This window comes from Anas acuta, chromosome 25 (assembly GCF_963932015.1).
Source record: "Anas acuta chromosome 25, bAnaAcu1.1, whole genome shotgun sequence".
Classification (NCBI taxonomy): domain Eukaryota; kingdom Metazoa; phylum Chordata; class Aves; order Anseriformes; family Anatidae; genus Anas; species Anas acuta.
The window spans coordinates 2,087,395-2,100,495 of NC_089003.1; the positions used below are offsets into that span (position 1 = coordinate 2,087,395).

The window sequence follows — 13,101 nt, forward strand, 5'->3', positions numbered from 1 at the left end:
ATACAGAAAATTCTTCACAGTAAAAATACTCCTTTATAGTTAACAATAGTTAACAAGCCAGGTAGCGAAGGGCTGTGTAGGACAGTTACATGACGGTAGGGTAAAAACATCCTTAGGAAGAGAGGATGTTCAGACGAAAATAGGACTAGCTCATAGCAGACACGTTAAAAACTGAATCATTGTGCTTATACAGCACAAGCATGAAATGTTAACTTTGAGTAAAACTGAAAACATTCAACACACGGGAACGTTGGATCTTTTGAGGTGGTCCTAGCTATAAACTATTCAGCAGCTCAAGGAAATTAAGAATGAAAACCCTGACATAGTTATTATACCTTAAAGAACCAGCTGAGAGTTCATGTGTCGGTCCAATGAAGAGCAAAACACAGTCACTCCCCTTCAAAGAGAGAAGTGAAATGGTGAAGCAGGGCATGCATTTAGTAGGGCAAGAAGCCTTGCTAGACATGAAGTGAAGGGGACGCTATTTTCAAGTAACACCAGGCTTGAGAAAAAGTATTTTCCATTAATAATCTGAGATTTTTTTTTCCACATTTTCGTGTTTTAATAAATGAAATTTGTAACTTAAATGCTTTTCTACACAAAAGCATTAAATCAAACTTTTACAGCTATCTATAAAAATAGCTATAATTCCTGTGTTGGCTGGTTCCTTATTTGTTAGGCAAATACTGTTACATCATTTTCAGACACTGGCATGATCAGGGGCTGCACCACAAGTGTAATTTAGCTAATTACCAAAGGCTTGGCCACAGTTCCTGATCTTAAGCATCTCACGCTGTGCAGTGAGGTCTAATGCAGGCACCCTTAGCAGGGCTATTCCCCAAATATTTTTACATGCATTCAAGAAACTCAGCATTTCTACTTCTAGTTCAGAAGTCATAAGCAAGCCTTACAAAACACGTAACTGACTCTGAAAACCACCACGTACTTCAATAATATGCCATCCGGCTGTTTTCGAGCCAACAGGATATGCCCAGCTCTTATTTTCAGTCTTTCTCACAGCGACTGGCAGGAATATTTTTTGCTTTTAAGCTGAAAGCAGACGTCCCACAATGACTCGCTCCAGAAACCAGCAGGTGAAGGCGGCCCTGGCATGCAAGCCGTGCCGTTAGCTCCTCGGGGCTGGCAGCGCTGGAACCGCACGTGGAGCAGGAGATGGCAGCCAGGGCGCCCCTGCGGTTACGGGGCCGACCACAGCCAGGCCTGAACCTGTTCCCCCCACATAGTTTCCTATCGTAGCCCACACAGCTGGAAACACCACCTTGAGTCAAAAATAAATTTTGCTGCATGCAGTGGAAGGGCGACGCGGTGGCTTCTCCCAGGAGGGGGGGGCGGCTGGCACCCAGGGAGCAGCGCTGTCCTTTGCCTCCGAGCACCCCACAGGCTTTAGGGGCGCCTGTGAAGGGAACAGAAAAAAAAAGGCAACAAAACAACCCAAAAAGCGCAGGGTGTGGGTGGGGAAGGAAAGAGGCAGCTGCGTGTGGGGCTGGGGACCCCACCTTCCTGTCAGGAGGCTCTGCAGAAGCGAGCGGCGGCCCTGAGGAGAGGAAAGGGCGGGGGGCAGGCGGGAAGGGGCCGTTGGCACCCCCCCGGCCGTTGGCCTCACGGGGAGGCCGTTGGTGCGGGGGCGGCATGGCGGGGGGCGGCGGGAGGCCGTGCTCCCCCCCACGAGGCCTCCTGGGGATGGCGGCGGTGGTGGTGGCGGCGGCGGCAGCAGCAGGCTGGGGTGGCCTGGTTGGAGGTACCAAAAGGCCCGCAGCGGTGGGCCCACCCCAGGCATGGTTCTCCTCAGGGGGCTGCTGCGGGGTCCGGTGGTACCGAGGGGTGGGGGCAGCGCTGCTGGGTGAGGGGGCTGTGCTGGCCTGCAGGACCGAATTTCGGCGCTTGATAAAAGCCGTGAGGTGGTGGGGGGGGCAGCAGCGCCATTTCAACCCCTCAGCCTGACTCCAGGCAGGCAGCGGTCAAGCAGGGCTGTCCTGGTCTGCCACTGCAGCCCGAAAGAGCCTCAGCAGCCAGGATGAGGTGCTAGGAATATTGCCATAGCGGGCTGGGGGCGTCTCACACACAACCCCTCGTGCTCAGGCATCCAGCTGCTGTTTCCCAAAAGGCAGAAGCTCACAGATGCCTGAAAACCCAAACACCCACCCACAGGCACCACGTTGCACCCCTCCTGCTTCCCAAGGCTCTCACGGGGCTGTTTCAAAGAGCCTTAGCTTTCTGGTTGGATTTTTATAGCTTCTTGTTGTTGTTGTTGAAGTGAAAGGCTCAGCTAGCCCAGAACATTGTATTAAAACAGATTCACAGCCTGGGCACTAAAGCAACAGAAAGTGGCAAGCCAGCAACAAGTGGGAGTCATGTTTTGGAAGGGGAAAGAATGGAAGCAGCAGGAACTTGCTAGGACAAAATGAATGGCACAGAATCATGCATTTGGATTTCTCCGTATAATATTCTAAGTTCTTTTCCCCACAGCAAGCGCTGTACCTGAAGAAGAGCTACGTTCTGTTGGCTTAATTCAAAACAATTACATTTATGCTGACATCAAACGTGAAGGTAAATTTGTCGGATTATAAAATACATTTAAGTCTTACTAGACCTTTGAAATGCCATTTAAGTACAGTGATCATTATGTAAACAATGCTATGCATGGAAGTGGTGCAACCAGGCTTAGCTAAGCACACTGCTGGAGGCTCCGGAATATGGTTCTGACGGCATACATCAGCAAGAGGGTGCAGGCTGAGAAATACACCTGGCCTGTGATGCACTCGTGGAAGATGTCGTGTCTAAACAAGAGTTGCCTGCTCAGCTCCTCAAACCCAAGCTCAAAACCTGGTGCTGGGACCCTGCAGCTCGGTCTGGTGGTTTCTGCTACCCGCAGTCAGCACCCACTGCCCCGTGGACAGTTCCAGCTGTTAATAGCAGCAAGCAGAGACACGACCAGCCTCCTTCTCGTTAGTCCCAACGGGAAAAATTAGCTTAGCATTACACCAAGTATAGCTTTGAAGTACTTTGTCATTTCATTCCATGTCTTTTACCTTATTCTCTTGTGTTGCAGTTAACGTGTATGTTAAAGTATTTACAGATAGCCCACTTCTGGTATGCATGGATTTGTCTCTTTCTCAAGAAGAAATAATAGATCCCAAGTATTTGTGGATCGGTCCAGATGGAAAAAATTTAGAAGGTTAGTTACTTTTTTTTCTGACTACAAAGAATTTCCACTCTTCCTGCCTTCACCATTTTTTTCCAAGTCACTGATAGAATAGGCTTTTTACAGCACTTCTACTCAAACTTACAAACAGCCCCTGCCTCTTGGGGGTGGGGTCAGAAATCAGGAAAATATGCTGAGATAGAAAACTGATTTTTCTATTTACAAGGGGAAAAGTTGACCTCAAATAGCTAAATAAGTTACCGCACATGAAATCACGTATTTTCCTCGTTTCTGTTGATGCTACCGTGCAGTAGTGTGGTGGGTCCAAACAGTCACATGGCCCTTTATCAGATTTTTCCACAAACTCCGACAGACTACGTTTCCTTTCTCCCTCTAAAACTATAAAATGCTTGAGATAAAAGCCAACTTGCAGCAAGTCTAAGAGGTCAAATTTTAGACTGTTTCAGACTAACACAAATCAGTGTGCCATTATGCACTAAAAGCCTCATCTTTCAGTGTTTTAAATGAGCTGAGCATCAGAAACCAAGTATTTCCAGTGATCAACTATTTCCTGTTTCTATTCTAGGGCAAACATATGCGAATCTTACAGAAACTGGAAAATTGATGCTGATGGGTTTTAAGGAGTCCATGTCTGGAGCTTACACTTGCACTCTTTCTCACAGAATCATAGAAACTATGACACAAGAAGAAGTAGACGTGTTTGAGACATATAAGTTTATGTTATACGGTAAGATTACTTGCTTACTAGTAAGCTAATGCACGCAGCCTTTGCAGTTTGGTGTGTTTGTAACAGGCACGTTTATTTCAAGGCTTGATAGAAATTGTTAACAATCTATGCCAGAAGAGAAATGTGTATATAGATAGTCAAATATCCTTCCAGTTTGGGAAAAAGTTTAAATGACTGCTATCAAGAACATATGACAACTCGAAGAATAAAATAACCCCTACCTTCAACAAGAAACAAGTTAACTACGGCAATTCCAGTGTTACCCAAGATCTGAAAAGAAAGCTCAGGTCTGAGTGCAGTCTCCTACAAGAGAGATTACCATACTGAGCCTAATGCCAATGCAGAATGAGCCTGAGCAGTACACTCAAGCCTTCCTCCACCCTTTGTAACCACTGTTCACCAACATCGCCTCTCCACCCACAAAATAACGTCTCCGAAATGCTCAAAACACTAACCTTTTTCAATCATTTTTAAAACATTCCCTCCCACACCTTAGCTGCATAGTGTTTTTGCATCAGCCCAATCCGTTTCAGTAACACGGCTTCATAGTAAAATAAATACAGAACTAGCGTATCTATTTGCTCCTTTTTTGTTTCAATGTGTAGGAGCAGAGCCTCATAACACAAGCACGGATTCCTGTATATTTCAGACTAAAATGTCTCTTACTCTTTGAGTCAGCTACAACAAGGATAAGTTTGTTCTGATTTGGTTAATGAGTGAACTATTTACTTGTTTACTTTTGAATAAGTGCCTGCATTTCTGATACAAAGTACCCTGATATAGAAGATAAGGCACTGTACAAGATTGAGTGATTACACTGCTGAACTCATACACAAACTATTTTCTTAAAAGCATACAGGGAAGCTGACCATGCATACCAGATATCTGTTCGCTTTACTACAAAGGGATGTGAGCTAGCAGCCAATGCCCAGTTCTTTGAGGAACTGAAGAAAATCTTAGACAACTTAATTTCTGATCTGACATGCCACATCATAGAGTCATCGTACAAATGCCATTCCATCAAGATACCGAACCAAGGCCTCCTGCATGAGCTCTTTGTTACTTTTCAAGGTACCATATTTCAGTGTTTGTTTGGGAGTGATCATTTCTATTCATAAATAACCTGGATGTCCTATAAACATCTGAAAAATATTAAAATCAAGCATACCTGCAGAAGTCACTGCCCTTTATTTGTGATCCCTGTATTTTTTCTTACCAACCCACAGATGGAGCTAAAATGCAGTTCATATGCTGAATGCATGGTACTGTACTTACAGCCTTAGCAAGAAACAATCCTTTTCAAGGAGTTCGGTTTGAAACAGTTATCGAAAGGAGACAATTGAAGAGATACAATTTTTCGCTAATATAATTGTAAAAGGAAAATGGCCTATTGTTTTTCATTATTTGATTTTTAATAAGCCTGTGACCTATGTGGTTTTGCTTGATTCTAGGAAACTGCACAGAAGTAAAAAGCCAGAGCTTCACAGTTCCCTTATGGTAATACTGATGTGGCTGTATTGCCTTGCAAAAGAGGTTAAATCAGCCCTGATGGCTGCCCTAACTTAGATGTTTTTATCACCAAGTAAAGGAAATTCTTCAGTAATGCTTTGACCATATTTTCTCCCGTATCTGTTCTCATCACGTGCCAGGCAGAACCACCCAACAAGTTATGGAACAGTTTGGTGGCTGTTTTCCCCTTGGCAAAGTCCAGGGGTGCTTGGAACGAAGCGGGGACCCAAAGCTTTGAAGTTTTCCTGTGATTTTGGTCCTCTCTGTACTGAGTGAGGGTGCTATGTGAGAGTTTAGTTCCTTTCTCCTCACATCTCAGCATGTTTCCCCCCCTGTTATTTTATTGGTTGACTTCTGACTCTTACTGGAAGAGCACAATTTAAGTAACTGGTAGAAACCACCAGGACCATCCCCCTCCGTTTTGTCAGTGACTCATTTTTCAGAATTCAAGTACACCAAGTAAAAACCTTTTTTGAAACACTATCTTGACTAGAGATGGTGACAAAAATAATCACCATTCTCCACAAATTAGAGAGGATGAAACATAAAATGCTGAAGCATTCAGTGAAGAAATTTGTTGTGTTTTTTTTTTTTTTTTTTTTCCCTCCCCAAAATGAACCTGAAGATAGCTGCTGTAAGTTCACTAATACATCCTTAAATACAGACATGAATGTGTATCTCTTTTCCCCACCAATAGTTAATCCTTTTGCACCCGGATGGGAAGAAGTTTGCCAACAGGTTCCTTATGACTGTGAAGATGCAACAAACATGAAAGTCCAAGAGGTTCTGTGTCAGCCACCCTTGTCTTCTTCGCATGTTTAACACAAATTCCTGCCTTAGCATCTACAGATTTGACTGGTAGTAATCCAGCTTCCCCCAGATTTTATGGGATTAATATCGCTGTAAGGGATGATTCATAGAGCTCAGATAATTAAATTCAGAATGGAAAATTGTTTTAAAGGTCAAATTTATCCACACCAAAAAAAAGCCAGACCTACTGTTCCCATTATACTACCTCAAAAATAAGGAATTAAATATAAACATTTATGTTAGTACACTAAACTTCCAGAGCTTTAAATTAAATCTTTGAGTTATGACTCAGTAAAGGGAATATAATTTAAAATAAACCCACTGTAGCCAGTTTCTGAAATATGTTATCTCTGGCTTCTTAATGCTAGTATATGCTATTGTATCCTGCACTGCTCTGATCCCAGGCCCTCTGAAGCCAAAGGAAAATTCCCAGTCAAGGTGACAGCCTGGGGGGAGGGGGGGAACGACAATACCATGAGGTATTTACTGACACTGTTAATCAAACCCGTGACTATTTTCTTTATTCTTCCAATGTTTCTGAATTCCAGGCAAGAAATCGGATCGGAGAGTTTTTCAGTAGGCAGACATACGCTTTGAAGCACGAGTTTCAAACTGCCCCTACAATCCACTACGTGGACAACAGCTTCTCGGTTACCCACGTTGACAGCTGCCGACCAGGTTTTGGGAAAAATGATATCACCCACCAGAACTGTGCTGGCTGCTGTGGTAAATAAAAACGCTTTATTTACATATTGCATGGTAGTCCTGATCACAGCCCTCTGTAAAGTATTTGGTAAACATCAGTGTCAGAAGTCAGGATATTTCCATTCGCCTTTTGGGAAGGCATCCCTCCCCATCAGATTTTTTTTTTTTTATTTTATTTTTTTTTAAGAAATGCCATGTGGAAGAGCGAGCTGGCAGCGTTTGCAATGGTTGTTAGCACGTCAGTAGCTAAAACTATTTCCAAACAGAGTAAATGGAAGCAGTGAAGTGTTCCTTCTTCCAGGCCAGTGCTCAGTGACAACACTCAGGATATTGGGCAAATAAAGAACAATTACCTTAACGGTAGCAGGGCTATAAAACCCTCAGCTGCACCACTGCTGGTCCTGGGGGGCGCAGGGAGCTGGGAAAGGGCTGGCTCTGCCTGCAGCACCAGCAGCTGATGGGCTGGCCCCAGCTGAGGCAGAGGGGAGCTGACAAACTCTGTTCTCTTTGCAGTGGTTTGTGAGCCTGGAACATACAGTCCGAACAACGAAGTCATCTGCCACGTATGTACCAGGCCTCACATCAAGAAGTATGGAGCAAAGTTTTGCTAATAAATATACAACAGGAACTGGAAAACTGAAGAGAAGCTATGAAAGCACTTTTTTTTTTGTGATGTACTTTTCACTTTTAGCTACCAGTTCTGGAATCCTACATTATTTTTTGAATGATAGCCAAACTTCCTCATCCACGCACCCCAACATTTTGTATCTTCAAGGAACACTTATAAAAGTGATGCATAAAATGAAGCACTCATGCAACATAAAGTAACTTTTTTTAAAAAAAAAAAAGAAAAGGAGGTGGTTTGTCACATGGCTGTGGGTGCAAGGAGTCCATTTCTTGGTGGTGACACCAGACAAGCCTCAGCTTTTTGCTGCAGTTTACCCAGAGATCATTAAGGAGCTGCAACCAACTCAGGGAGAGGTGGCAGAGCTGCAGTGGAGTTACGAACCATAGGGACATGTGCCAGAATCTGTGTTAATAATACCTGGGAAAAATTACTCAGAAGTACTAAGTATTTAATCCGTGATTTAAAAACATAAATGCTCTTTTCTTCTATATTTTGCTGTTTCTTTCTTTGTGTCCAAGATGCTGCAGCTTGCCCAGCACAGAACCAGTTGATGTGCTGGGAGCAGCCACGGCTCCGCTCAGGGCTTTCCGTGCTGCAGCCGCCAGTGGGAGCTCTGCTAACGAGCAGACACCAGGAGCGTGGAGTGAGATCGTGTCCCTCAAACCATGGGGTTACCACCAAGTCCTGCAGCCTGGCCAGATGCAAGGATGCTGCTTTAGTGGCTCGCCTTGCCCACATCCCATGTAGGGAAGCAGGGAGGCTGCTGAGCCTTCTCTGCCTGTTTGCTGCTGCATCCTCTCCTCCATTGAGCAAACACGAGCGGAACAGCTCTGCTGGCCCCAGGAGCGTGTTGGACAGGATTATCCACCCCCTTACTGCAGCTGTAAGCTCCCGAGTTCACTAGGTCAGTAACAAGTCGAGATATAAATTGCCAAACACTGACATAACAGGAAAGCTCTCTTCCCAGAAGAGACTTACTCTGATCTGCTCCTGAAGGTTAGCTGCCGTAGCTGCAGCAGTCAATCACTTTGCTCACAAAGCAGCATCGCCAAAAATTCAGTTTCGCTGCTTTCAAGAGCATCGTGAGTAACGCTGCCACCTTACTCATCCCTTCTGAGCCACGGCGGAGTTACAAGAACAGGTTTTTACAACTCGTCTTTAAGGTTTGTAAGCTGATCCCTGCCAGAGCTGTTGCCTTCCAGGCTCCTTGGTCACTCTGTCGAGGGGCACAAGAGAATTCCCCCTCCTTCCCCCCTCACTCCAGGGGCAGCCAAACAACCAGCACAGCCCCATTTGAGGCCGCCTGTGCACAGGGGTTGCAGCCCCCCAGGACCAGACTGAAGGGGACCCTGCACCCCACTGCCTGTGCATGCACACACCCAGCCCCGTAAAGCCCTGTCCAGCTTCCCACCGAGCAATTCCTCTCCTTTTTGCACTGTGCAGTAGTAAGTCAAGCAAAAGAACACCTCCCGCTCTGTAACAGCAACTTCTTATGGCATCTAGAAATTCCTTGGTGGGTACTCATCCAAAAATCGACCAGATTCAACCCAGTTAAACTTATCCATTTTGACAGCAACACAGCAGGAGACGGCACGGGCACAGACCACGCTCCGAGCTTTTCAGAATCATTACTTATTAAATACTGACGAATAAAATGTACTGTAACGAGCATTTAAACTGCCTGTAGGCTGATTATCTCAGCCGCCAACTGGACACTGTGTGCACCGCTCAGGCTTATACAGATTAAGCAGAAGGGCTCTGCGACTGTTCCCTGTGTTCCTCGGCCTATTTCACAACAGAGCATCTCACAGAGGAATGCCACATACATAAATTATTATGGGGAAAAAAAAAAAAAGCAGTAAGTAGGCAGGCACGGAGCGTAATGGCTAGTGAGTCACAAATGAACACTTGCTGCCTCCTCCCTCTCTTAAAAAATGCAGTTACAGAAAGCTCTTGTAGTGCTTCGGGTTTTCAGTGGGCTTTTAAAATGTGGAAAAATAGGTCAAACATTTCCATATGACATCGCAGAGGGGTTTGTCATTAATCCCATGCAGGCTTTCAAGAAAGAGGAGGATGCAAAGCAGCTTCTCTCCGGCCTGTGGTGGACACGAGCTCCCCCCAACTGGTGAAACTCCCCCCATTGCTGCCTGAGACAACCCGAAAGGCAGCTGCTGCTTTTATTTTTGGCACAGCATCGCTTGGAGCTCCAGCCCTTTCCTTTTCCCGAGCTGAAGGATCTCCATCCCACTTCAAACTTTACAAATCACTGTAACCAGCTCTCACTCAGCCTCCCCTTTGCTTTTTACAGTCCCCAGCCACAACAGCCCATGAGGAGCATCACAGCCACGGTCACCACTAAGTCCTCCTTTCCTTTTTGCTCCTTTTTTTGTACACCTTCCTCTCCCCCTGCTCGGATGCTCTTGGCACAGACACCCCCAAGCAAGCGGCTGCCCCCAGGCACTTCAATGTGACCCCCAGCCTCCCCAAAGCACGAGGCTTTCCGTAAAGGATGAGGCTTTCCGTAAAGGACGACAGAACACGTCAAAGCGTGGCGATGAATTCTCGCAAATAAATAGAATTGAAAACTTCCTGCCCCCCTTTCTCAGCACAGCCCTCCAACAACTCAGCCTCGCACCCAGGCGGCCGCCAGCAGCTCGGGAGCCCTTTGAAGCCTCCGAATGACAAAACCCAAGCCGCTGCCTGCAAGCCGCAGCCCCTCTCGTTCCGGTGTCAGAGCTGCATTTTCCCAGCCTGGAACAAACCACTTGAGAAGCACTTCGCAAGCACATGTTCGAGCACTCACTGCAGAGCCGCTGCGCCAGCTAGTGGGTTGTAGCACGGAGCTGGGACCACATCTGTCGGGGTGACAACGGCGTCACCGCACCGGGGCAAAGGTCTCCTGCCTCCCATGGCACTTCTATTAACCCAAATATGAGCTGGAAGGGGAGCAGGAGAGGCTGCAGCTGCCCAAAACTCCCAGCACATCCCCATGCAGCAAGAAAGCAGCAGCCCCTGCTCACCTGGTTATAAGGAGAGAACAAAAAGCTCCTCCTGGGGCAGGAGGGCATGGGGATGGGGCTGATCCAGGGCACCTGGTGCTGCAACGCATCCCATCTGGGAGGGAGGGTTTTTTTTTTGGGGGGGGGCAAACAGTGGGGGCAGTGTCTGGAATGGGCAAAAGGGCTCCTGCCCCAAGCTGCTTCACTGTGAAGTGGTTTGGAAAAGCACCAGGGTGTCCCTTCTGTCCCCAGTAACCCCAGCTGGTCCTGTGGGTGCGCTGGGCTCAGCACACGGGGACAGCCCCGGCTGCAGCTTCAGGGATCCGAGAGGATGCACATTGGGGGTGTGAAGCCCCCCCTGCAGCTGTGGTCCCCGGGGGGAGTAGGGGGGGCAGCGCACAAGTGGGGCTGTTTTGATTTGCTGAGTCAAAGGCAGCGGCCGGGAGCTGGTGCGAAATGCAAAGTGTGTTTGGGTACGGCAGCCCCGTTAAGTTCCTCGGTGGGACCAATCATTTATAGAAAATTAAGCATATTTTCAAGTGCTCTGCTGAACTGGAACCGGAGAAAGGAAAAAAAAAAAAAAAAAAAAAAGAAAAAAAAGAAAAAAAAGGAGCCAGTGCTGCTTTCTGGCACCTAAACCCTGGCCTGGAGCGAGGCTGGGGGAAGGATGGGGGGAGCCCTGTGGGGGGGGACAGGCAAACGGACACGAGCAACAGCCCCAGCCCATGGGGACAGGCATCCATGTGTCCCAGCGGGGAGAAGAGACCCTGGGAAGGTGACGGGGACGGCTCTGCAGAGCTCCAGGCTGCCCATCGCTGCCATCCGCAGGCACAACCTCCCCCAGAGCTCCCCAAAGCTCCCCAAAACCTCCCCAAAACCTCCCCAAAACCACAGTGATCAGAGCCTGGTGCCGGCCCCTGCCTGGCAGCACATGAGGGATGGGGAAAATTCAGCAGCAAGTCCAGGGGGGGGCAAAACGCTGAGGCTGCAACGCCCTGCACGGACGGGCAGAGCTCTCCCGATCCTTCGCTCTGCTTCGCTTTTCCCATCCCCTGAAATTAAATTTCCTCTCGCAGAAGTCCAGTGACCACATTTTCTGCACAGCACCAGTCCTGTAACGAGCAGCATCCCAGGATTAATGAGTCCTTTGCAGGCAGTGAATAAGTATGATTCATTATTGGCAGCAATGCCACTGTAAATGGATTTTTTGTGGTGAAAATAAATAAATAAGCCTATGCAACTGAAGGGCCGTTGATGAAGTGTGGGCCAGTTTTAATCACAGTGTAATTGCTGCCATCAGTTCTAATTATTTATAAATATTTTTATAATTGTGGAAATTAAACAATTAGACATCCTTCCTTCCCCCTTCAAAATCGAATCATTTAAAAGTTCAGGATGCGGTCTGGGGCCGGGAGCACCGAACGGACCTCGTGCACAGACCAAAAGGGAATTGTTTCACCGTTCTCCTAAAACGTCTGTCCTGCAAAACGAAACGGGCACGGATCCTCCTCCACCCGTGGGAGCAGAAAGCCCCCGGCAGCCCCAAGAGAGGCCGAGGTGCCCCGGGAGTTCGTAACAAAGATTTAAGGAGCGGCGCAGAAGGAGGTCGTGCTGCTAATTCGCTCGTTACTGATCCCAGCAGATAAATCTCCGGCGTGTCGGGGAAGAAATTACCCAGAAATGCGGTATGAAAATGGATGGATTTAGTGCCTCGATAAAAAACACACATTTCCTAGAGCTTTGGGGACGAAAGGCCCAGACCTCGTCCTTGCCCTTCCCGACCCGTCCCAGCCCCGCTCGGCCGCGGGCACCTCTTGGCTCCCCCCTGATCCCAGTTTCTCTTCTCTCCCCTTTCCTTGCAACACCCGAGCGCATGCCCAGCACTACCAGGGGCATCAATTCCGTGCCGTTCAGTCCGTCCTAGGAGAAGTTCTCCTCTTGAAGCTTATTGCAGATTTTTATGAGCTTTCTTATGTATTTTCTCCCTGTCCACCCGTGCAGCCCAGCAGCTGCGCAGAGGAGCAGGAGCCCCTATTCCTGGTGCCCCCCCAGGACCGAAGGGCGAGCTCCGTGCTGAGCCCCAAACACCCCAAAGGCAGCGCCCGGACCTGGTCCCCATCCCTGGTGACATTTCCAGGCTGTGTGCTGCAGGGCTGAGGGATGCTGCCTTCCCTCCCCTGGCTGTGCAGGGGACGCTGCTCCTGCAGCCTCCCAGCCGGCGGGACCCGAAGCGCATTTAATGAGGCTTTAAAATCGATAGCGCGGGTGCGGGAGGCATTTCCCACCGCTGGAGGATTGCCGGTGCTGTGCTGCCACCGGGATCCACCTCCTTCCCCCTCTGCTCATTAGTGTCAGCTGTAACGAGCCTGGCATTTCCCATCCTAACAGCACCTCGGGCAGGAAGGAGCCTGGGAGATGCGACGGGGCCGGGGTGCGCACGCTGCGGTGCCGTGGTCCCCTCCTGGCTGACACAAGGCACCGTGTGGCTCGGGGACACCGCCGGGGGCTCGGTGCTGCCCAGACCCAGCAGGACCGCGGG

The 13,101-nt window shown here is 48.1% G+C and overlaps 1 protein-coding gene and 1 long non-coding RNA gene across 2 annotated transcripts; one reads left to right on the plus strand and one right to left on the minus strand.

Moving 5' to 3' along the window:
* Positions 1 to 10: 10 nt before the first annotated feature.
* LOC137844539 (uncharacterized) lies at positions 11 to 10,545 on the minus strand. Its single transcript, XR_011089934.1, has 2 exons — positions 10,367 to 10,545; positions 11 to 1,414 (listed from the first exon to the last, which is right to left on the minus strand). It is a non-coding gene; the product is annotated as an uncharacterized lncRNA (long non-coding RNA).
* Positions 1,547 to 7,847, plus strand: ZPBP2 (zona pellucida binding protein 2). The gene is made up of 8 exons (XM_068660995.1): positions 1,547 to 1,744; positions 2,488 to 2,568; positions 3,071 to 3,196; positions 3,750 to 3,911; positions 4,764 to 4,982; positions 6,118 to 6,203; positions 6,779 to 6,956; positions 7,449 to 7,847. The coding sequence occupies exons 1-8, from the start codon at positions 1,651 to 1,653 to the stop codon at positions 7,544 to 7,546; spliced, it is 1,044 nt and encodes a 347-aa protein (XP_068517096.1). The 5' UTR covers positions 1,547 to 1,650; the 3' UTR covers positions 7,547 to 7,847.
* Positions 10,546 to 13,101: the final 2,556 nt, after the last annotated feature.